This window comes from Dermacentor variabilis, chromosome 6, assembly GCF_050947875.1.
Source record: "Dermacentor variabilis isolate Ectoservices chromosome 6, ASM5094787v1, whole genome shotgun sequence".
Taxonomy (NCBI): domain Eukaryota; kingdom Metazoa; phylum Arthropoda; class Arachnida; order Ixodida; family Ixodidae; genus Dermacentor; species Dermacentor variabilis.
In genome coordinates this window covers 94,709,086-94,735,312 of record NC_134573.1, presented here as the reverse complement: position 1 = coordinate 94,735,312, position 26,227 = coordinate 94,709,086, and the positions used below count along the sequence as shown (strand labels likewise).

Below are 26,227 nucleotides of genomic sequence, written 5' to 3'. Positions count from 1 at the left end.
TCTGAGGCAACGATGCGTAGCCGAATAAGTTGACAACTACTTAGGAACAATAACTGTGCTTCCTAAATTTTTTTCCGAGCATATGTTTGTTCTTTATCGCCCAAATCTGCAGGTAACGCATGTACAGGAATATGCACAGGATCATCTAAGTTCCAAAAAACCAAGTTTAAGCGTGCACATTCCCAATAACACAGGTAAGAAAAGTCGAAAGACAGTTTTATTGGCAATTAGTCATTATTCAACAAGGAGTTTCTCATACAGGCTATTGGTCTGCTTGGGACGAATCCCTAGTCAGCTACTAGAAACGTTATTTTCTCTTTATAGAATTTCTCAATGCATTCAATGAAATAAGGTTCCAGTTTTGCCGTTAACTTTTCAGTGAACGTTTTCCACAGGCTATCTAAGATATCGTTGTAAATAGCAAAATTGGTAAAATATTTAGGCAGTGGATATTGTCTTAATTTCATCAGGTAACTTCTCATGACGACGCCAATGCTACCTGTAACCATCAAAAGAACACAGAAAAATTTCAATGTAAGATCTCATTAAAACAACCTATCGATGGTGCAAAATCAACCTGTTCAGGCTACTATCATGTGCGCCTACCATGTGGCCAATTGAATTTACTGATGAATACAGACATCATATACATGGTGGTTTACTTGGGCGAAACATTAAATATAGGCAAATGGTATGTAGCTAGACAGAACTAAGGTAATCTTGTCTACCGTCGCTTGGAGATACTGAGATTATTTGTTCATTCTGCCTAATTAGTTAATTAGCCTGGATCAATTAATCGGCCTCTCAATTATCATAATTAGATTAGAAGTGTCAATGCGAAAACTGTAGAATACGAAAAGCTCCCGATACAGCTTTCTGTCGCTCAATACGTGCTACATAAAAGTGTTTTTCCGACCATGAAGGAGTCTGCCAATACACGCGAAATTGCCGCATGACTGGACGCTCGAGGCACTTTCTGCTTATTCGCGGCTTCATTCACACTCGGAAAACACTTTGATATAGCAGGCATTGGGCCACAGAAAGCTGTTTCGGGAGTTTTGCGTGTTCTATAGTTTACCTCCATGATGATTCTTGCAATTACGCCATGACCCTCCCTCCACAGCTGCTACGGAAGACCTCATCACAGCGGTGGTTAGACCGGCGACGCGGCGGGGGGTGGTAAGAATGTCTGGATTCGTAAATGTCGCCAATGTAAACTGAACCTGGCAACGTCTAACAGGTAGACCCTCTTCAGTACGGCTACCTGAGCTGCGTTCTGTAAGGAAGTACCACTCATTTCCGACGATATTATTGGCCTTAGTGAGGTTAGAAGATAAGGCATACACAGCTGCGACTAACGGCCACGTCCTGTGCTATAGAGGTCTTCCAAATAAAAGAAAGTACGGGGTAGTATTTTCAATCCATAAGGACATTGCGGGTATCGTTCATAAATTCTACATCAATAATGGGAGGGTAGCAATCATCGTAAAGAAGATAAATAGGAGATATAGATTGAATTAGCACAAGCCTACACTAGCACATCTAGTGATGATGATGAAATTGAAGAGTTTTGCGAACAGCAGTGAGAAAGGTCTTAGTGTACTGCGGTATACTATAGTTATTGGCGACTTCAATGCAAAAGTGCGGGAAAAACAGACTGAGGAAGAAGCAATTGGCAACTGGGTCTTTGATTCTGGGAATAGTAGAAGAGGAATGTTGATCAGGTTCCCGGAACGGAATAGACTCCAAATAATGAATACCTTCTTTAAGAAGTGCAGTAGGAGGAAGGATACCTGGTAAAGCCCTAACGGAGATACAAATAAACGAAATGGATTTCATACCCTGCCGATCTCAGCATAGTGAAAGATGTAGAAGTGTTAGGTACGATAAAGTGCATTGACCATAGTTTAGTGAGGTCTGAGATCACTCTCGATTTGAAGAGAAGAATAGTAAAGTTAGTCGAGAGGAAATAGGCCAAGGCAGACGCAGTAAGGCTAAAAGCATAAGAATTGAGGCTGGTGTTCACGAACTAATATGCAGATTTAGAGCAAGAAATTAAAAATAACAGAGGTAATGTATGAAACCACAACTAGACTTGTTTGAGAAACAGCAATTGAAGTAAAAGGTAAGGCACAAATGCAACCAGTAGGCAAGCTCTCCCAAGTAACAAAAGACCTAATAAAGAAATAATAGAACAGGATAGTATATAACTCAAGAGATCAGATAGAGTTTTCTGGACGGTCAAAGCTGATAAACAAGAAGAAATTAAGCAATGTTTGGAATTATAGCTTCGGAAATGTTCAGTAACTAGCAAAAATTGCTTGCATCATGAAATCAATAAGAAAACGTCGCGTAAAGCCGGGCAAACTATATAAGGTGAAGCACAAGCAGGGTTTTGTCATCAGAAATTTCGATGATGCAGTAAAAGCAGCAGAATAATTCTGTACTGTCCTGCACAGAACCCAAAGCACCCACACAGTCTTCATTAGAAGTTGTGGTGAGCAATATACAGACACTTCCTTTATAACTAGCAATGGTATTATAAGGAGCTTTCAAGAAAGGTCCCGGGGAATACCGGGTGTAGAGGATAGAATAATAGCCGATTTATTCAAGATTGGGGGGATATAGCGCTTGAAAAGCTTGCAGTCCTTTGTGCGCAATGCTTCACGACTCTAATTGCACCAGTGAAGTGGAAGAAAGCCAAACTTATACTAATATTTTAAAAAATTATCGGGTTTAACGTGCCAAAACCACTTTCTGATTATGAGGCACGCCGTAGTGGAGGACTCCGGTAATTTCGACCACCTGGGGTTCTTTAACGTGCACCTAAATCTAAGTACACGGGTGTTTTCGCATTTCGCCCCCATCGGAATGCGGCCGCCGTGGCCGTGATTCGATCCCGCGGCCTTGTGCCCAGCAACTAATACTTATGGGAGACATTAAAGAAATGAATATTGTAGGTTAATCAGCTTGTTTTGCTTAATGTATAATATATTCACCAATTCTCGATATAATCAGGGTAACAATTTGTTTCAGTCAATTAAGAAAGGACGCGGACTTCAGGGATAAATATTCTACGATGAATGAAGTCCTTGTCATCAATCATGTAATTGAGAAACCTGCCGAGTACAACAACGTCTCTTTATTAGTTTCACACATTCTGACAAGTGATTTGGTTTGGTAGAGATACCAGCAGCCCTGAAGGAATTAAATATTCAAGGAGTACAGAGTGCATACGTGGATTTGTTGGCAAATATCTAGAAAGATTCCACAGCTACCTTGTTTCTCCACAAGAAATGTGGAACGTTACCTCTCAAGAAAGGGCTCATGCAAGGAGATACAATTTCTCCTATGCTATTATCGCTTGCTTAGAAGTATTCAAGCTATAAAGCTGGGAAGGCTTAGGAGAGAGGATAAACGGTGAATATCTCAACAATCTCCAGCTTGCAGATGACCATGTCCGATGATTGAGGACCCACAAATTTAGCAATTTGAAATAATTTAGGAATTTATTTAAAAATTTAAGAATTATGTGACGAATTGTAAAGGTTGAAGAATACTATGCGGAAGACGAAGGTAATGTTCAGTAGCCTGGCAAGAAACAAGAAATCATGATCGCCAGTCAGTCTCTAAGGACTCTGCAGGGGTAGGTTCGTCTAGGTGAATTCCTCACTGGTCATGATCATGATAAGAAAATATGCAGAAAAATAAAAATTGATTGGGCTGCGTACGGCCGGCATTATAAAATCCTAATAAAGAGCTTAATGCTGTCGCTGAGCAGGAAAGTCTACAACATTGCGGGCTACCAAATTTAACATATGGGACAGAAACTTGTGGGTTAACAAAGAACGCCGAATACGAGGACGGCGCAAAGAGCGATGGAATTTAAAATGTTAGACGTAATGTTAAGAGACCGGGAGAGAGCAGTGTGGATCTGCGGGCAAATAGGAATCGCCGATATTCTAATTGAAACTAAGTGGGAAAAAAGTTGAGCTGGGCACGCCACGTAACGCGTAGGGCTGATAATTGATGGACTGATAGAGTTACAGAATGTTGGCCAAGGGAAGGGAAGCGCACTCCAGAACGACCGAAAATTAGTTATGGAATGAAATAAAAAATCCCTGCGCAACTTGGAATCAACCAGCGACACACGGGTAATTTGAGATCGCTGTGAGAAGCCGTCGTCCTGCAGTGAACCTAACATAGGCTGATGATAGACAGATATGTGGATAGATAGATAGATAGATAGATAGATAGATAGATAGATAGATAGATAGATAGATAGATAGATAGATAGATAGATAGATAGATAGATAGATAGATAGATAGATAGATAGATAGATAGATAGATAGATAGATAGATAGATAGATAGATAGATAGATAGATAGATAGATAGATAGAAATTATACCAACGATCAACATCAACGTGCATTCCCGACGTCAGAGCCCGTTGTCGTGTGCCCCTGCCCGATGTAGCACGCACAGCACCTTAGCTACATTTGGGTGGGTGCCTCATTTTCCCTTTTATTAATTACTTCTCTCCACCTTGCGGGAGAGCGCAGATCTATTACGTCAAACTATTGCCTATGCTTTTGTGTTGTTGCTAAAATCAACTTCGCCTGCCATACGCTTGCCGCCTGGTTAGCTCAGGTGGTAGAGCGGCTGCGCCGGGAATGCGGTGATGCCGGGTTCGAGTGCCGGACCAAAATGAATTTTTGTTCAACTGCAAAGCTGTGCTTACTAAGAACCCGCATGGGTTTCCTTTGTAGCACTTAGCTATCTTTGGGTGGATGTCTCATTTTCCCTTTATTAATTACTTCTCTCCACCTTGCAGGATCCCACAGAACTATTACGTCAAGAAAAATAAAGAAAGATCGTCAAGAGAACCGCTGGATAGAGCGCGATATCGTGCACCAGCAAGACAAACATCAGTGTTTAAAACAATGGGATAGCTCTCGCTGCATCATCCGATCAAATCAGACATTTCTGAACGAGTCTCTTAGCCATGCTAAGCGAAACGACTTCCAGCATACGTCCCCACACTTGATCTGAACAGCTCTGGAAAGGTAGTGCTCATACCTTTTTAAAAAAAAACACATTATTAGTGGAATAATACATGACGGAACCGAAGCTAAAGACTACAAATGTAATGCTGGGTATTCCAATTTGTACTTTCAAAGCACGTTTTAAAGACCCAGGATGGCATGCGCCAGGATTACATGTCACGTCACCTTGAAAGTGATCGTTATCATTATCACAGATTGTCTCTATGCTTCTGAACTTAGAAAAAAATTTCGCCTGATCCAGGTAGCATTCCTGATGCCTTCCTACTTGGATACAATGAGTTATGCGCTAATTTTATTGCAATTAACATTCGGGCTTCCGTTTGTTCCTCTCACTTTCTCAGTCATCGAAAAGTAAGAAATTGTGCTAGTATTGAAAACAGGTGACAAGTCATTCGACTAAAATTAGCATCTCGTATCTCTCACTCCCTCTTCAAGTAAACTTGTTTAGCACATCATAGCTAACGATAAGAACGAATCTTTAAATGAAGGAAATATATTCACCCCTTTACAGCAGATAATTGAGCAAAAATTGTTTGATTGCAACCAAACCAGCCTTGGTCGTGCACACCTTTATGTATATTCTTGATAAATGTTGCCGGATGGACGTCATTTTTTGAAAACCTTTGGTCTGGTTCATTACACTAAACTACATTTCAAATATAAAATTACGGGTCTTCTGGATTGTTTTGAAAAATAAATTTTCCCTTATTTGTCAAATCGTTTCATTTTTATCAATATAAGTATTAGCTGCGCATCCGAACTTCCGTTTACTTTTGGCGTTCCTCAGAGAAGTGTTTTGAACTCATTTGTTTTCTTAGTGTACATTATTATTATTGTTAACGTTGTTCTTGAAGTTGTGTAAATAAGATTGTGCACTGACAACTGTTTCATGTTTAAGGAAATGACTAACTGTGGCAATCATCTGCTCTTTAATATATGCCTAAATAAGAATATGTGACGATGCGACCAATTGGATATGAATCTAAGCACTGTTAAAGCGGTACACAGCAATATAACCAGAAAGAAATAATAGAGAGTCGTTGTGTGTGCGGTATACGCAATGTGAATAGTGGTATATGCAATATGAATTGCATATACCGCAGTGTTCTTGTCGACAAAAAAAGTGGTGAATAAAGGAACGTGTTCAATATTACGCCGCTGCCAAAAATTGCATCTCCAAGCGAAGTAGAATACACTTCTTTACTGCAATATTAGTTCCGTGTTTGTGTGCTTCAGTAATGAACCACCGGCTGACGCCGACCCCCAGGCGACTGGTGTTTACCTCTTTGGCAACCCTGTAATCTACAACATAAAAGAAGCCTTGCGGAGAAACTGAAACTCTCCTTAGTGTTTCTATATACGGTATCATCTGAACTGCTGACAGAAGTCACCGAATATAAATGCTATGGCACGAAGATAAGTAACAAACTCGGTCAAATAAACACGTCTCTAGCAAATATGAATCAACACTGCGCAAGCTTTGCTTCCCCTCCGGTGTATACTTCTGCAAGCCGCAGCCCCTGTTATGTTCTTAGCCTATACGTCGATAACTACACCTACTGTCGAGTACGTCGAGTACGTTGTTGAGTACGTTGCTGAAGCCGGTTTGGGAGGAGTAAAGGGTCTAACAGGCCAGAAGTCACCGACATCAGAGTGAAGAAACCAACTAGATGTATTACCATACATTCATGAAATTTCTCGCAGCCTTAAGAAAATGGCGGGAAGGCAAGGTGTAAGCGTTGTGTTTTCTGCACCTTGCAAATTTACTAGCTTTTGTAGGAGGATTGGAAACAAGGGGACGAAGAGAGCGGCCTGTAACGTTAAACACGTGACACCCTTCATCAAGTGCAACACTGGTGTTGTTTACCGCATTCAATTGGCTTGTGGTAAAGTCTACATAGACCAGACAAGTAGGTGTGTTAATAAGCGCTTGCAAGAACATAACCTATTCTTCAGCGGGAATCAGGGAAGCCATTTGGCGGTTCATTACCGCGGCTGCATTAAGTGCAAAAAAAAGTGCGCCATTGTTCGGTCGGGTGACCATTTTAGGGAAGGGCGAAACCAGGTACGAACGCGAAGTTTTAGAAAATATTAGAAGCTTTTCACATTGAAAATGAGAAAATAAATTTGTGTCAGTGATACGCCTTTTTGTTTACCAAACAAGGAATGTGCTTACCTATAAAGTAGGTAAAATATGTTTATAATAAAATTATTGACATTCATGCATACGTCTTGAGAGAAGTCGAAGTTGCGCATACGTCGGCTGTTTTCACACGGTAATGAATTTTCGAGGTGTTATCTATGCACATGTCTTGGGAGGAGTTGAAGATGCGCATGCGTTGGAGGTTATGTGCGGCAATGTAAATTTCAATAAATTTCAGTTGAAAATCCAGCGTCCGTCCGTGTCTAACACGTTTCCCTTGTGTGCGCGCCCTTTCTGTTCCGTCGGTACCCCCTTTTTTCAAGTTCGTGTAGAACATTTGGGACGCACGCACTACGAAAAAGATTGATGCCCTGAATATGACTAAGTGTAACTCTAGGTGCTTAATCTTTCCTAAATACCGTATGACTGACGCCCCAACTACTCGTACGGAGCAAAATGCAGTCATAGCAATGTAAAGATGCAACTTGCTTTTCAACTGAAAATCAACCGCTTTGCATGAGACCCTGCTCCCCACGTCAAGCTTCTGGAGTCGCGATTAAGCGTAAATGGTCGCGCTGAATCTATGACGCCATTTAGAGCACGAACTAATTATTTTACGTTCGCTTTGTTCCCTCAATAAAATATAGACTGGAACACAGTACCATGGCGTGTGCGACCGAGCAATTACTTAATTCATAGAATAACGTCATACTATGCTGTGCTGTTTTTTGATTACTGTTTTCTTTTCTGGAGCTGTAATAATTTGATAGAGCCTTTATTCTCATGGTCCCGCAGGCGATGCTTGTTGTGCCCTACTTCTGTTTTATACTGTCGAGTTATGGCTGTACTATTGCATTTTATTGCAAGAGCTGTAACAATATGTTTGGAGAATTTGTTGCCAGTAATATTAAAGTGCTCATTGTTGCGTAACCATGTATTTCTTTAACTTTGTTCATAGTTTGTGATGTACAACTGTTTGCTGTTTGCAGCAGTGATTATTGCATGAAATAAGGATCCACAGCATGCCAGTATTGTAAAGATAAATAAAAGTTAAGAATACCAAAGAAAGTCATGGCTGGCGGAGGATAGACGTGACGGTGGGAGGATGGACGGTGGGAGGGATAGCGGATGGATGTGGCAGCCGCTATCGTACCTCAGCTGGTAAAGCCTCGGAAAAGTCAGTTCAGTGTCTGGGTCCCACTGCCAGGAATTATTTTTATTCGCTTTCAATAAGCCATTAAGGAAAGGCTCTGTCAAGTCAACAGTGCAAAACTTGAACTACCTAATGAAGAGCAGTATGTGATAGTCAAAGAACTTATTTGAAGAAATTTAGGCAGCGAGGTTGGCCTCGGTCGGTCGCCCCTCAGGGCGACCGACCGCGGGAGTAACACGCGCTGGAGTTGAGTAGAGACCACCCGCTGAGAAGACGTCAGGGCTCGCGTCACGGCGCCATTTAGTCATGGTGTCGTTCTGCAGGCGACTACATGAAGTTGTCTCTCTCTCTATTCGCTTTCATTTATTTGTTCTTTCAATAATGCTACTGCCAAACGTTTCAATGAACAAAACACAGTTTACGCTACGCTTTCGTTGGTTTGATTCTACGTCGACTCACTTTGATGTTATTAGCATCGGTGATAAGTGATAACTCTACTTTGAGAAGATGTGTTCCTTCTAGAGACATTTTCAGCTCTAAATCGAATTTGCTTTGATAAGATATGTAAATAATTTATTCACCAATACTTACCCAAAAGGGCGCGTCTTGGTATATTCACGCTTATTTCAGCAGGATAACTCTTCGCCTTGGAGTCGACAAAAAAGAAATATATCTTGAAATTTTGGGTGGTATTTTGCGAGTCAGAGACTTTTGCTTGGTACCAGGCGTATGAACCTTGCACATACATGGTGCAGGCAGTGTTGTAACCGCTATCAGTGCACTCAAACTTGCAACAAATGGTGCTTGGCGATGTGCCATTGGGGCACTTTATGTTTAGTCGTCCGTGCTCCAAGTCGAATCGAAAATTGATTATGCTGCCATTCACACGACGGCGAATGAAAACGCGTACATCCTTCAGTTTCACTTCTTGTGCAGCCGGTATGTATTGCTTCAAGATCGGATGATAGTGACAGTCCTCCAGCTCTGTAAGTCAACAAGATAAAATGAATAAATTCACATGGAATCACACAGTTACAAGTATGAAGCAGCACTAATGTACACTAAGCAGTAGAAATAAAGTGTAAATACGTAGAAGAATTCTTCTGTTTCAGGCTTTTATTAGGTCGATTTTTTATATTTTTGTGTAAAAAGTACTCAAAGCAGAGTCATACGGATGCGTAAAAATAGATATCTGTCAAATGTATGACACTTGCTGTTGGAGCTAAGTCTCTTACGTCGATGTCGTCAGCTACACTTCTCCACTTAGAGAATGGTTATGGTATTTTTTTCAGAAATGATCTCAATAAGGGCCGAAGAAGTCGCATCCGCTTAATTCGCTGTGCTTCAGAGTTGTGGCATGGTTGTCGCACGTAATGACTTAGACATAATTTGTTATGCGGCGGGCATTCATCAGTATTTCACAGACATTTCTGCAGGACGTTTCATCCTGCATGTTTCATCCTGAATATCGCTATCAAAGTAACCTAAGCTCGTGTAACATGCAGGGTTGGGTAGACTTCCATAAGTCAGTATACGTCGGACATAAAATGCAAACTTACTTTAGCATGTATGAGTCATTCAAGACGCCTTTCGTGCTTGCTTGTATTCTATGAACGTCCCAACTGCATCGTCATGAATGTCCAGTATTTCCTTGTAAACGATAGGTATTTCCGTTGCTTATCCGTTTGTATCTCTCTTTTTTTTTACAACAAACAGGAGCACCATCACAGAAAAATTAAAATGCAGCAAGTTTTATAGGGTTTCTCGCATTTTACACTTTACTGCATCACAATGCTTTATAATGACACGTGTGCTTGTCTTTATTGGGCGGCACGTTCCACCGCCTAACTAATGTTAGCGCACAGATCAGGACGCGCTTGCATGTGTCGGAAGTTTCTGGAATCTTATCGATAGTTCCATCCGCTGTCTGTTGTCGCCGAATTGTGTAATCTGATTGCATGTATGCGCGAAACGAATGGCGTAGAACTTTGCGGAAGGCGTGCGGGTCCCAGCGATTACTCTGGAACATTCGACGACTGGTCTATAAACGCCGACGCGCTTCTTCTGCTTATCAGATTTCGACGACCGCCGATCGTGTTCGCCGCTACCGTTGTTCTTTGAGTGTAGCCTGTTTTTGAGGGCACAAGTTCGCTCAATAAAACGCTCGTTTCGTTAGCCACAGGTTTGCGGCCTTCTTAACCGTCACTACCACGCGACAAAATAAAGAAAAAATGGGCGTGGCATGCGTAAGACGTCTTTCACACATGTCTGCGGAACACATTGTTGCACAAAAGTAGCAAGTGAGAAAATTGTCGTAGCACACAGTGCAGTCCGAAATGCAAGTCACAAGATTAGACTCGCAAATTTTAACTATCACCTAAAACATTCTCCTTCTTGTTAAATTGATGTTTGAAATTATGATTATTATCGCAGGAATGCATGTCCAAGGCCCGGCGAAAATGTCTTCGTCAGGAGGAACGTTTGGACTTATTCATCGATGACTGCTGTTGGCAAAGGTAGTGATCTTTTTTTTGCTTTCAATTTGGAAAACATCTGTAGTCTCCGAAACGCATCACGCTTGTAAAGGTAGGTGGCAGAGGTAGGTGCCCAGCCTGATCTCATACTGTTATGTGACCGTGAGCTTTGTCACAGACTAGAACGGAATACATAAGTGAGCAATAACTGAGTTGCTTCGAACAGACACCCTAGAGTATGTGGAATCAAAGTGGCGGAGTATGACCAAGTTTAAAGAGAATACGTGCGCGCAATAAAGTGCTCACAATGATGCTGTCACTGGGAATAGATAAGATAATAACTAGTATGGTTGAATACCTACGATGGATTTAAAAGAAAACAACGATAATTTTTAGGGGCAGCTATGTTAAAGCATGTTGTTCATCTGTATAATAGATGCATTCGCGCATTTAGATTATTTTTAGGGCATTTATATGTGCATTCCGAATCCCTTCCGAAGTAAGCAAAAGCTGGTGAGGTGTACCTAAAAGCACAGCTCATGAACTTCATAAAGTTTGAAACAATTATTTATGTGTATCTGAAAGTCATTTCTTTGAATGTTTCCCGGACTTTGAAGAACATTCAGTGTGTCATGACTTCTCCGCGCAGTAGCGACAGACTTTATAGCAGTGATGGCGCTGTGAATGAGAGGGCAAAAAAGCCAGCATGTTTTCTTTCATTTTATTTCTTTCAGGGCTAGTAAATAAATTCATGTCTTAACTGTATAAAATAAGCCATTTTTGTTTCGAAATGTCGTGGTAGAGTTACAGACCGTTACATCTTTAAATTCTGAAAGCTTTCTCATAAAACCTGGTAACTTCATTCTATTGGCCGCAACGTCAAGCAATATAGTAGACATGTCATCTCTCTAATACCATCATTTGTTTCGGCCAATATTAAATGCGATCAAATGGAAATATTTACCTTATCCTAGTCATGCTGCGAAACCAATTGTTCAGTGCGCTCTTCCAAAATAATAACTTTGCAGCTTCATTCAGTTCTTATTTCGTGTGCTTTTTTTTAGTACGTGGCTATTGATTTGATGAAGCACTGTGCAGCTGATGAAACTGTAATTTGGCCCTGCGTCTTGCGGCCACTTAACAAAGGGCTCTGGGCTTTGAACCATGATATTGCATGAAAGCGCTCGACCGATATAATTACAGGGGGAATCCCATGTCCAGCATATGATGGTCGTCATCGTTAAGGTTTGGTTTGCAACGGAAGCCATCCCTAGGCGATGACACCACGAATAAAGTACATGGGCATTCCTCTTTTTGAACGTTCCAGCCGCTGTTGTTGCCTAATATAAAGGAAAGGCGAAATGACTATAATTCTTTCTGTGAAAGTCGAGCCCATTCAGCTCAAAAATTTAAGGATGCGTGAAAAATATACACCGTCGCTTCGATGATAAAAATATGGTAATTAGGGCCACATGGTTCACGTATTTATGGCAGCTATGCATTAATTTACAACCCAGGAATATGACGATAGGCTTGAATTTTAACAGACATAGATTCTTAATTCTTTTCAATCTGTTAATAATATCTTTCCCATAACAGTACGAATATATTTGTAACGCTCTTCGAACCGTGAAAATTAACATGACCGATCATTTTACGAGACGTCGTCGTAATGCATTGGCCCTGCCCATCTCTTATTAAGTTACAGCCGATCGAGAAATGTGTGACTGTGAAGTTGCTTATAATTTTTTGCGCAACACCTATTCAATAACGGTCCTAAAAATAAGAGCGCCCGGTTAGTGTAAAAACAACTGAGCTAGGTCTTCATTTTAAGTGGCTTTTTTTCTTATTTCCACTTAGGCATTTAATCTCCAGTATGCGCAGTCCAAAAACAAAATGAAGGAAGAGCTGTCCCATGCCGACGAGCTAAAAGGTATTTGCAAAGCATTCTAAGCTCCTTGCAACAACTGGTAATGCACCTGTGGGACGTATATCTCACGTTCTTGAATTGTGTATCATATTCATGTGTTAAAGGGAAATCTAACAGGGATATCTTCTAACCGCGATATATAACGGACAAATGACGAGGACACAGGCAGCATTCGTCCCTTGGGCAGCATTCGTCTACGTTTAAAGTACAGGACTAGCCCATCGTTCCGGCCTAAACCCAGAAGCTGCAGGTAGCATAGTTTTATTAAAACCGGACTGGTGGCGTGAGATACAAAAGTTGTTAACGTGAGAACATAACTCGTGGTCAATCACGCGGTGGAGATTATCTGGTCGCGTTGGCATGAGACATTGATGGCTGAAAGGCAGCTGTTATTTCATGCCCGTCTCGTTTTATTCAGGAGGCAAACTTAATCTAGCAGTACTCAAAAAGCAGACGTGTGTAGCAAGCGTAGAACATAAAGCTTGATACCTGAGAATTGTTCTTCCCTGGTACGTTTAATAAAAGCAGCTCATGCAGTACCTAAGAGAGCTGCATTTTCAATTCCAGCATTCGGAACGGTGTGCTGGATTGCGCGCTCAAGAAAAGCCGTACTTTAAACTGTATCATAATTCAACTTCCTGAGCCGCCAGATGCGCACCGAACTGTGAACGTTGCACTTCACAATTCTACTGGCCACCACTTTGCTATTTAGCACTATAGGCGCAGGTAGTAAGAAATCTTCAGTGATACGTTCGAGGGGCGCTTTAATGTTGCTCATTCCATTACATTCCATTGCAAAATCAGGACAGAGCCCTTCCAAAAAAGTACGTACCATGGTCCACGTGTGCTGTAACTCCTAGGGGGAGAAAAAATCAGTATTTTAGCCTGACGTCGACTTCCTGCTGACAAACAATCACGTTGTATACTTGTGAAAGTAGTTCTGCGTTTGTACTTTATGGGATGAACCTGCATTAAATCATCAGGGTAGCACGAATAAATAATAGAAGAAACAGGTATATCGGACCCACTAGTTAGTTATCAAACATTACAGTGTTGACAGGTACGGCCAGCATTACGTTACCGCGAGGACGACAGAAAAGAAGACATGCCTCTCGTGCAATATTGCCACTCGTCCCCGTGCAAAGGTTAGGCTGGCTGCCCCTCTCGATGTCCATCAACTAGGTCAACAAAATACCGTGAATAGGCTCTCTGGGCCGAATTTTTAATCATTTTATGTTCCAGGGAGCCCAATGTTTTGACTATATTTCTGTTCTATCAGGAACTAAAATTACTTTCAAAGCGAGACTCAGTGGTTCAATGTGTGTTTAAAGATAGTTTATCCTAATAATGGCATTAAAGAACATATTGAATAGGTATATTGAATAGAGGCAAATGTTGAACGTAATCCTCTCTTTATAAATAATTACAATATCATTACATTTAAGGCATCTGGCAAACATTTATGTCAATATAGATACGAGTTTCAAGGATTACTTCACCGAGAGATCTTTTTTTTTTCCATTCGAGGCTCGCGTAAATGCCACATGTTTATATACCGTGTATTTTATTGTATGTTTTAGGGACACTATGAAAGCTTCCGCCAGGTTACCTCTTCTAGCACGTGAACAAATCTTAAGCACTGAGAGCGTTCAATTTGGTTTCCTAACATGTGACCGAACGTAATTTATACAATATATTACCGAAACGTTGCAATCAACCAGTTTCTTGTAGCCGTTTACATGAAAGTAAAGGTAGCCTCTTTACATGATAATGTTACAATGGCCCAATAGCTTCACCAGATGCAAGTTTTTTTTTTTTTACCATCTAACGCTTTTTTAACGGCGGCGATAGCGTTTGGTAATATACCATGCTCTATGCAGCCTCCGACACTTAGAAGCTGAAATCTTTTTACTAGTGTGCCAAACGGCCGTTTGGTGATGTACATATTTGTCAGTGTTGCTAGTTCAGACTTTCTCATTCACAAAGCCATGCGTGCCAACTTTCCATCAAGACGGTAGTATGCAAGCCACTTGTATATGCAATTCCATTATCTTGTGGTAGAAAGTACGTGGGGCAAACGAAGTGGCTGTGTGAATATTCGACTTAGGGAGCATGAGCTATCTCTTCAAGGGGTTGCGCCACCTCATCTCCCTGAGCATTACAAGTCGTGCGGTTGTTGCCCCTGTTAAAAAAAACTAATGTCATTTATAAACACGCGAGCCATTTGACAAGCGAAATAGCTAAGGCTTACAATATAATGATTAGGGACAAGGCATGTATCAGCGAATTGTCTATCGCTCTTCATGACAAGGAGCTGCGTTACGTATGTCAATTTTGATTATTCGTCAGTTGGTCACAGTTGCCTCGATGTATCTCTGTGTCTCGTGCTTGTCATGGTTGTGAACTGGCACCTATATATAATTATGTTAGACATAATTATGATATATTAGACATATATATGTTAGACATATCTTCAATAAAATATCAGTTCAGAATCAGCGCCGTGTCATCGTTTTATAGTTTCCTTTTGTCCGTATCTTGTGTTGCGCTGTAACGAACCTTACAATGAATCCAAACCAATTGGTCCAACTTGCCGTCTTGGTGCACCTTAGAGACTTGGCAGAACCGCCAGTGATTGAGAATTATGTTTGGGAACAGTACAACTGAACTAAATCGGAACGAAAGAGAAGGGAAGTCGGAATGCTCATCCAATAAGGGAGCCAATTGCAAAAGAGTAAATTCAAAATGTCAAGAGCGTGTTCGGTTATCAGGCACAATGAGGGGAAAGAAAACTTGGCTGGGCGTAACGTATCTCGTGACCGGAAATAATTGCGCAGAGAAGAATCAAGAGTTAAAGGAATGCCTAAGTGCTGATATTCAAGGTTTCGGGCATGATGCCGAAATTATCATATTAGGTGACATGAATGCCCACATACAGTATCTAGATGGCCATACCGACCATAACGCGAAGTCAATGCTAGATCTCTGTGAGCAGCATAACCTCGTTATCGTGAATACAGGGCCTAAGTGTGGCGAGCAGACCACGTGGGAAGTGGGAAACCGGCAATCGACCATTGATTACTATCTTATAACAGAAGGAATTCATGATAAGTTGACAGAAATGGTCATTCACGAGGAAGGGTATAGCAGCAGAGGGAGTGAACATAAAGCATCATTTTGAAAATGTGATATGTAGTTGGGAAACAGAACAAGGAGCGAAATATGGCCAGTCCAAATTTGAACACTGAACAAATAACGAATATAGTTACAAGACTCATGGAAGAACTTGGCAAACGGCGAACCAAATCGTAGGAATATAGTGAGCTTCTAAGTGTAATAATGATAGATATAGGGAAAGACAAGCAACTTGTACGTTGGAAAGGAAAGAAGAAACTGAAAACCTGGTGGGACAGAGAGATGCGAGAAACGATCGCTGAACGATAGAAAACAACGCGACAGCACAGGCAGGCAAAAGAAGGCGCAGTTGTCACAGGATTAAGTAGCCACAAAATGGGAAATATACTCGGTGAAAAATATATGGTTCAAATAATCATGCAAGCAAAGATAATAGGTGAAAGTGAACGTTGGCTGTCAAAAATACGTGAGAAAAAGAAGGGCGCACCAAAAATATTTTGCAACCACATGGAATTCCTTGGCGGGAAGGCTGAAACGATGCAACAACATATCCTAGGCGAAGATAGAAACAAACTGGAAGGATACGCGTCATTAAATTACGTCCGAAAATACCAGCTGAATCTTTCCAACGCAATGACAAGGTTGTAGTTAACGAAAGAAGGAGCAAGAAATAGATCCAGATGGAAAAGGAGCTGGTGCCGACAAATTTTAAGTGGAAGAAAGCCGAAAAGAAAATCCCGAAGCGCACAGCCACAGGGATAGACGTGGGTCCCGTTACGTCGATTAATGAACTAGGACGAAAACCAAAGAAGCTCTGTTGAAAGCAGTACAAAAAAGTCTAAGAACTAGACGAATACCAGACAGTAGGCGACAAAGTAAAATGAATTTAATTTATAAAGATAAAGGGGAGAACGATAGAATGCACCCGTATACACCCTTGACCACAGCATTGGTAATACACAGGTTAGCAATGCAGGCAAATAAGTTAAAGCTGCAAACATGGCCAGGGAATATTGGCATTTTAGAAGAACTTTAGAATGGCTTCAGGATAGGCAGGCATTCTCGCTGCTTATTTCGTGCTGAAGTGAGCGGCAGCACGAAAACCTGTTCGCTCGCTTCTGCTGCAGCGCTTCCTCATTCAAGCATGTTTACAACGAGTTCTGGCGGTAATCGAGTGAGATGTGTTAATGTGTGCATGTGCGCGCGTGATGCCATGTGTACTAATGTGCCTACTAATTTGCTAATTCCATCTACGAATTCGTTAACGCAATCAATGCTTCCCATCTTGGGCGAAACTGCCACTTTTTAGAAGGAAGGGAACTTTTGCGAAATATTAGTGTTTCTCTCCCTGAATACCATGAAAAAAATTCCAATCAACGTGGTTCGGTAAATCAATTCAGTGGGCGACAAGACATCGCAATCCACTTTAATTTAGCAAATACGAGCAGCAGCGTCCGCAGCAGACGTTGCGGGTCGTTTAACGCGCTCTGATGACAAAAGCGATCAGGACTCCCTCTAGGGTATCGACGGCGCGCCTGATTCGAATAGAGTGCTCACGTGGCCCCTGCGTTGAGTTTTATCTTGGCACCCGGCTTTTCGCCTCTACGCTCGACGGGTGTCAGGGGTGCAGCCTAGAAAAAAACTTCGATTAACTGCGATAAACAACCTAGAAAATAACTTCAGAAGTCGTTTCTTACTGTGGCGCGAGTGGCCCTTCCAAACCATTCTAAATATTTCAATTCTGAAACCGGTTCACCTTCGCTTTAAGTTCTTGTTTCTGGCTCAGCGCCGCGTACACAGGGGGTGCCTATGTGGCACGGGCGCCTTCCACCACTGACCACCATGCCACTGGCAGAGCCCCGAAGACTCCACGTGCGCCACTGTGACACGGACCGACCACTGAAAACAAACAGGTGCTGCTTTGCCATTGGGAAGCATGTATGAGCCGTTGTGATTTCGTTTGGACGGAAGTCGAGGCGGTGCTTACGTTGGAGCGAAGCCGCCATCCTCCGTGGTAGAGAGCAAAACGCACAATAGAAGCAAGAGCCCCCACCATAACCTGCCCAATCTTGGAAAAAGTTTCAGCGAAGCTCCCTAGATGTCTCTCACAACTCGTGCATGAGCCCCCGTGCTGCAGCAATTACTAGAAAGACGTTCTCGCACAGCCAGGCCATCGCACGCTTCGTTCGCTCGAAACACTACCGAGGCCGCTGCAATGAGATAGCGCATGAGCGTGGGGACGCGTTTATTATTTTTTTTTTGGTTGCTCGCTGGCTTTGTTTAAATAACGAAGAAAGTTACTTTCCGAAAAATTCTGATCAAACGCCGACTTTTTATGTATGTGTTCCACAATTATCCACTAAAGGGCAACACTGTAATTGTGAAAATTTACCCGAGTGGTTTAAAAACGTTTCTGCCCAAGAAACCGATTGAATTTTGTTTCCCTGCCTCTAGCAGATGCTGCCCACTATATGCAGGGATCTAGCTCTAAGAGAATTGCGCTACCTGCGTTAAGCGACCTATAAATATCCCCTCAAGGTTAAAAGAGGTAAGAGGACCTAGTCCAATGGACGCGCCTAAAGAAAAATAGATATCCGATCAGCTAAATTGCACGCAAGAACTGTCGCCACTGTCCATCCACTTTCTATTCATGCCAACCACACCAGTGGGCAACAACCGTAAAATATATGCACTATTCGTAGTGCATAGTTTTCTTCTTCCACTTTGTCGTCCGCTACTTGATTTGTTTGACAGGAATTTCACGTTAGAATAATCACATCCTACGCAATCCCCGCCTAAACGCCCTCGCTAGGTGACTAGTAACATTTCTGATGATATGTATGTGTCGAAGAAAGAGAAAATGTCGGCGCAAAGTACGTATTCAATGCGGAACAAGATAACCAGATTTTATTCTGTCTGCAACATAGGCAATTTCATTCAAGTGAAGCTGGTTCCACGGAGGTATATTCTACTTGATACCACTACGGCCTTCTTTGAGAAACTTCGTTATTTCCATCCACAAGACTAGTCGAGTAATCACGTTCAATAAAGAGAATTTGCAGTATATGCGATGTCACGTGCATTCATAAGCCCGTTCAATCGTAACGTTTATTGTTCGCGTCTCGTTAGTATAACATGCACAATGAGTCATATATGCTAAGAAAAGTTAAAAGCTTCTTACGCTTACCTGAAATATACATAAGTGCAATGCCAACAGGCAGCTGTATCCCTGAAAATATTGACACATTCCGTAAGGTTCCATTGCTTTTTCTTATTTTCGTTACTGAAAACAAAATTATAGCTCTATTTGTTAAAAAACAGGTAACAGAACTTATTGCTTTAGCAGCACAGGTTACCACGGTTCCTTTCATGTTCAAAAACTGTTCAATAAATACTGTGCCTTGTAGAGCTCCACAATATACAGTGGTTCAGTAACCATTTTGTGGCTAAGAACACATGATGCGTTTGCCTTGCGAGCCTGAAAGAAATGCCCACGTAAATCATAAGATTACAAAGGATGTTTTATCCTAGCTCACCTGACTTATCCGAGAAAAAAAGATCGTCCCCATAGATTGCTGCAGTGGTATTTCTGTATATGTTAGCCAATGTTTCATACATCTAAACGTGTGTGTGAAAAGTGAGATGGTGAATCGTTTTATTTTCTCGCCTGCTATTTTCATACATATTACTTCCTGTCATATACCCTTTAACAAATGTGCGCCTCTTCAAGTAGAGTACCGGTTTCTCATACCACAAAGAATTTCAATATATTTTACTTCGTGCTTAAACAATCGTCCTGAGTGCATAAAATTAGAGTCATCGTTCCTCCCCAGTTAAAAAAACGTGACTCCAAGCGCAGCCACATTACACGTCATTGCGAAGCAGTTGTATCACATTTATTCCAAAGGCGTCGCACTGACATGTTGAAGATACAGTGGGCACTTTGCTGAACATCTCGTGAAATTTATCGGTCACTGCGGATGTTGCAATATTTTTTTAGCAAAGCAATTAAATATTCTGGTTAACGCTTCCTCCAAACTTATAGTTTCCTCCAAACGTATAGGGTGGCCCGGTTTCATGGTCCGTACAGGTTCTCGTCTATGAAATCGCAGAATACCATCTTTTGCAGCTAAAAAAAATCGTCGTCCGTTCTACCAGTACTTCGGAAGGGATTTCCATGCCTTTACTGAGCTTTTTCTGCTCTGGAGTCAGCTCCAGCAAAAATAAAATGAAATACTTGTGACTTCACTTCAGCATTATGTTTACCCGGTAAAATTCATCAGTTCTTTCTATATATATATATATATATATATATATATATATATATATATATATATATATATATATATATATATATATATATATTCATAGCATCACTATGATCAACTGGCAGTCGAATGCTTAGCTAACAGGGTAAGCTTACTTCTTTTATTGCGATATCAATAACATGAGCGCTCGAGGTTCTTTTTTCGCCGTCGCCGTGCTGTCCCGCTATTGACGCGCACGCACATCCCACACGTGCAGTGTTAGAAGGTCTTGAGAGACGCGAGAAACGAGCACTGCATTGGGTTGCGACAACGACGACGCCAAGTGGACGCACCCTAAGCCTTCTCTCATTCGACTCCGCAGTGGATCAACAGCAGTGTCTCGACTTCTGCTGTTGGCACACGCGCTGAGCGCATAAACACGAACGTTGCTGCTATGTAGCTGTATGCCTACCACGCCGTCGTGCGTATCAGCGCCTCGAGCACAACAGGCAGCACACTTGAAACTACAAACGCAAATGGTATTCCTTCTGTCTATTATCCTATACCCATTAAGTCTACGCCTGCAAAAGCCTTAGAGGTGCTCGTCAGCACTCATATCTTCTCAGCCACCAAATAAATGCCCGGGCGCCCTTTTTTCCAGCGCAGTAGAAGTCGCCTCTCGTGCTCTTTCACGCGATATGTTGCCCCCTCACATTCTCAGAACATCGTCCGATGTGCTTCAGCGCAACGCTAAGTCTTGTTATAGCCTTTAGTGGTTTTCGTTTCTTTTTTGTGCGTGCTGTTATTAAATGAGCAAATGCTTTTAAAGAGCTTAGTGTACTGACTTGGCTTTCAGCAAACGCTGACACGCCTCGAGTATTCCGTAAGTTTCTCTAGAGGATGGCTAAAAAGATGGACGGATCAGGTGGTGGCCACTCCCACGTCAATTGAAACGTTTTCAGGAGCGTCGATGAAAAAATTTTCTAATCCGCGATGTTTCGAGCAATGAGACAAACGACACTACTGCCACTTTTTCGAACGATAAACTGTGACGACTTAAATATTCAGTAACCACTAAACCGTAACCGGCACCATTGGCACTTTGAGAAAGTAGACACGCCACAGTGGCATTAAAAAGGCAAGTACATTATCTACTTAAGGGCTGCTGTTCTAAATGTTTGTAGGTATTTCTGTGTCCTTGTATAGCAGCGTTAGCGTTTGCGTAGATCTGGAGCGACTTCATTCATGTCACATGAAGTCTATGCTTATTAACTCTCCGCATGTCTTGTGCAGGTTGCTACAGTGACCTTCTAAACCCATAAAATACATCCGTAAGAGAGCATTCTAGTGACATCTTTTTTCCGTTAATAGGGTTTAATAACTTTAAGCTCACTACATCTCTCCCTGGCTAACGGGCCTTGCTGCCACTAATAGTACAGTGGCTCTTTCTGAGGACATAGTCCTTGTGTAGGAACACAAATCCAGGACACAATAGAATTTCACAGGTAGTCAGGACGGAGCTTCTCTTCGTCGTGCGCTGCTTTGTCCTATGTCCAGGATTTACGTTGTTATCCCGAACCACCACGAAAAGTTTTACAACTAGCCCAATATGTCACGCAACTGGGTAGAACGTGGTTGAAAGAAAAGCAGTTGTATTACACCTCTAGTTGTTTTGCTGTTGTGAGAAAACCGCTTGTGGTTCCTGATCGCAGTGCGAGAGAAAACAAAAGTAATTGTGCTTGTGTTGTTGTGACCGCAAGAGGGAAGGGTGAAACAAACGCTTCAGCTAGCCTATCCACAAAGTTTTGGCGGAATTTATTGTGTAGTCGTGGTGGTTACGTTATGGTACTGTGCAGTCGCGTAGCCTGAGAGACCTAACTCGTAGCAGAATATCTCTTTTCGTGTCCAATATGTCACCAAGAGACGATCAGCCCAGCCTCTCACGGAAATGTGAGACGCATGCATGACACTGCTTTGCGCGCAATCCGCAGTCTTTCCAGTTCAATAAACCGTTTTGCAGGTTCACCAGAAAAACCTCTCCTTAACATGCTGTTCCGTAGAACTGTGTCGTGTTCGTGAAATGAAAATGCTAAATAAAACGCTCTTTAAGAGAAGGAGTCGTTATCGGTCTCAATGTTGCACGTTGGTCATCATTATGTGACACTCTTTTTCAGTCCCAATAAGTTAGGAAGCCAAAAAAAGCAGCAGTGAAAACTCATGTTATGGTTAAGGAAACCATCACTTTAAACAAATTTCGATCTTCTACTGTGTGTTTACTTCTCTGTGTTCTATGTGCACTTTGGTGTAACCTTAGTTTAACGTACTGTTCGCGCGCTCTATTGATCACTTGTTGAAAAATATTCGGGGCACTCGGGCACGCTAGATAGAGGAAGTGTCAACTTAGTGAAAAACGCCCAAAATAGCATTGATTCGGCGCAGAAGTGGAAAGTAATACATAGCAGGCATAAGGCGATGCCTTCCCTGCCTCTGGTGAAAATTGTCACTAACACAGACAGCCAAAGCTAGCAGCTATATAAAAAATTTAGTGGCCTTGCACTCTGTGAAGAAGGATAACCAGCTTTGTTGTACTGGGACGACCATATTGACAACGATAATTAGTTATATGGTTATTGCTAGATTGATTGAATAACTACACACACATGTAACTTCGTGGTTGTTATCATCTTTATTCTGTCTCACTCGTTACCGCAGTAACAATAGCTTTGTGGTCAGTGTGGTACACCGCGATCGGTTTTACTCCTATACTAGACGCGCTCTTGCGAAAGGTTAAATCTGTACACAACCGGTGACGCGTCGTCGGCACGTTAACGTCCGCGTAGCGCTCAAGTCCGAACCGTTCCAATAGGAATAATACTATTCGCTTGCCGTCGGGGCGCGTTAGGTCGACGTGAAATTCGAAGATTGGTAGGTGCACTATTGCACTATTACACTTTTCAACCCTCCAATGGTAGCGAAGGAGCGCTGCCTTTCTCCATTTGATATATGGCCATGAAGATCATGCGCCAGAGCATGGTCGATAAGACGATGACATCCAGAGCGACGTACCACCACGACTGATAACATCACGGTGAAACAGTCGGATGACTATATATATATATATATATATATATATATATATATATATATATATATATATATATATATATATATATATGTGTGTGTGTGTGTGTGTGTGTGTGTGTGTGTGTGTGTGTGTGTGTGTGTGTGTGTGTGTGTGTGTGTGTGTGTGTGTGTGTGTGAGTGTGTGTGTGTCTGCGTGCGTGTGCGTGCCTGTGTGTGTGTGGGGGAATTATACACAGCTCTTGCACACGGGCACATTTTTCATCAGAACCTTCACTGTAAAAACTATCTAGCCAAAGCACGACAAGTGCCAGTTCGCAGACTGGCGACGACGTTCTAAAAACCACAGATATAATTGTTGTCGGTGTTTCGGTAACATTTAATGATAGCGAGAACGCGGCGATATAACTCTTGTGAAAGAGGTAACAGTCCGTATGAGACCACATGATTCTCTTTCCTGCTTTGCGTTTCCTAATAATCTTTTGCGTTGCCTCTTCTTATTTAAAGTCGCATAAAAAGGCACGATTATACTGAATAAGTACTCCTAAAATATGTTCACATAATTCAAAATATGACACCTGTCACAACATCGACAAGGCTTTAGCGCTTACTTACCAATAAAACGGGTGAATGTCACACCAGAGAGCATACACATCCCTGCAAAAAGCCCATGAATGAAAAATGGAACTTCAGTATCTTACAGAAGAGGTATCATCGCATTATTGGCCAGCGAGAGCGAGCGTCATGTTATATTCTAAGCAAGCATTCTAAAAGCTGATGAACAGCCATCACTGTCCACCTGTGCACAGCGTTTTTGTACCACTTTATATATATATCTGCTCGTACTAAGCATTTCATAACAGCCAAACAAAGCAAATAGTGTAAACTAAGATTGGCTTAAAATGCGCTGTACTATAGCATTTCTACGCAGATTAATTTACATAGCTCTGGCGAACAAAAAGTGTAACGGAAGAGTTGGTGAAATATCAGTTGCATTGCTGAGTTTCAATGTTGACAGAATCCAAGAATTACATTTATTATTCTACGTAGGAAGTTCATGTTGTAGGCATGCCCTTATCCAAAGTAAATCATGGTCAAAGAAGTACCCGACGCGCATAACTATTTTGTACAGCCACCTTAATGTAAAAGTGTTAATTTTTTCTCTGCATCAAGGATTATTACCGATATGTGACGTAATATCAGCCATTCTATTTTGTGAATATATAGGCATTTTACGTATCTATTTATTAAGTCCTTTTTTACTTAAAAGAGCTTACCCTCGTGAAACCAAGGTGATAAACAGGTAAATTTTCCCAGATAACAACGCCGCCAATGAAGAAAAAAAAACGAAGTCTCAGCATGAAAGCATTTAACACAAGATCTTAGACATAGTTCGCTTAAATGTCAAAGTCGATAGACTGACATTTAAGCTTTTTGCTTCTATAGAAGCAAAAAGAAAGTAAGCAATATGTCAAATCTGAACTTCCGAAAGGTTATGAAGCGGTAAAAATTGTGGACTGCATTAAAGCGTTCATATGGTAAATTGGCCTAGAAGAGAGCCAAATTTGCGCCGTGAAATGCATGCAGGATAATGTCATCAGCCATTTGGAAAATATAGTAAACGCTGCAGAAGACTTCTATATGGACATGTACAATGTGTAGAGCGGCCACGCAGTCTTTATTGCAAGTAGCGACAAACAGAATACAATATGTACATGTATAACTGTAGCGATAGGTGTCGAAGGGCTTTGCAAGATATGTTCCGGTATAAGCTACAGGAGAAGATGAAGTAACTGTGTTTAAAAACGAAAGGTTTAGAGAAATCAAGAACAGACGGAATACTATATTTGAAAAGCTAGTAAATTCGCAATGTCTCACAACATCAAGTGTACAGGAGAGCATTGCCAGAATGAGGATTGGCGATATGTACCATCAATCTTGCCGCAAAGCGGCATACTGTTCCTCTTAATTTTATAACAAAAGGTTTTTATTATGCACTGAAGCACAAAATAGGTGTATTGGATTTCGCTCTATACTTTCGGGAAATGATATCTCCAAACTAATGTCATCCTGGAAATTCATTTCAAGTGTACATGTTTGCAAGTTACACCGGCTACAATTCCTAAATTGCAATATGTGCGATCAGGTAATTATTTAGTAAATAATTAGTTGAATATGTGTTTCGATTACTCATGCCAGTAATGTGAACCTCTTCGAATAATCCAGTTCAAGGACAAGAATTATGCTCTCTCAAGCAGTGATCTTTAAAAAAGGTCTAGAAAACATTACAATGGACATCCTCTATATGCTGATGTCAATCTATTTGATGTCCTCGATTTAAAACTTACTGTCAATGTTTTTATTGATTGTAACAAACGGACAGAAAATAAGAACACGTCAGAGGCTATTTATTTTCCTTTATACATATATCTGTTCTCAAAGACCTAGCAGACCTGGACCTCTCTTTTTTTAGTATTTAGAATAAGGTTCTCGCAAATTAATCTCAACCGCATATGAGCGGCAATGCAAAAATAAATGGACTCACCTAATCAAGTTCTTTGCAAATGTATTGTTCTTGCTCTCTTGCTAAGTGGACGTAGATGGACACTTCGAAAGTCCTATCCCAAGCCGGTGCCACCGTTGAAAGTATTAGAGGCTTCCGGTGACAGTTTTCCTTACGGTCGTCACGCTAGCTCGTAAAGTTGGCATGCCTGTTTCGAACGAACAACGGATCACCTCGAGATTGTTATTGCTACTCATTAAACCACCTCAGAAACACTGGAAATGCTTCAAACAAATGGCATGGATGAGGCATAGATCCCTACATGTGTTTTAAATGGTTTCAAGAGATTGAAAAGGCGAAATGAGCATTAAAGATCATGCATATATTGGCATACACATTTCGGCAACCTATTAAAAGGTTACAGAAACACATGAGAGTTTTTTCTACACCATTAATATAACTTCAGAAGCTGCTGACGTGAGTTGGAGCTTTCT

At 41.5% G+C, this 26,227-nt stretch overlaps 1 protein-coding gene across 1 annotated transcript; it reads right to left on the bottom strand.

Annotated features, from left to right (window-relative positions):
- Positions 1–227: 227 nt before the first annotated feature.
- LOC142584274 (uncharacterized) lies at positions 228–25,999 on the bottom strand. Its single transcript, XM_075694415.1, has 6 exons — positions 25,776–25,999; positions 23,846–23,887; positions 19,090–19,131; positions 13,600–13,623; positions 8,955–9,347; positions 228–499 (listed from the first exon to the last, which is right to left on the bottom strand). The coding sequence occupies exons 2-6, from the start codon at positions 23,883–23,885 to the stop codon at positions 288–290; spliced, it is 711 nt and encodes a 236-aa protein (XP_075550530.1). The 5' UTR covers positions 23,886–23,887; positions 25,776–25,999; the 3' UTR covers positions 228–287.
- Positions 26,000–26,227: the final 228 nt, after the last annotated feature.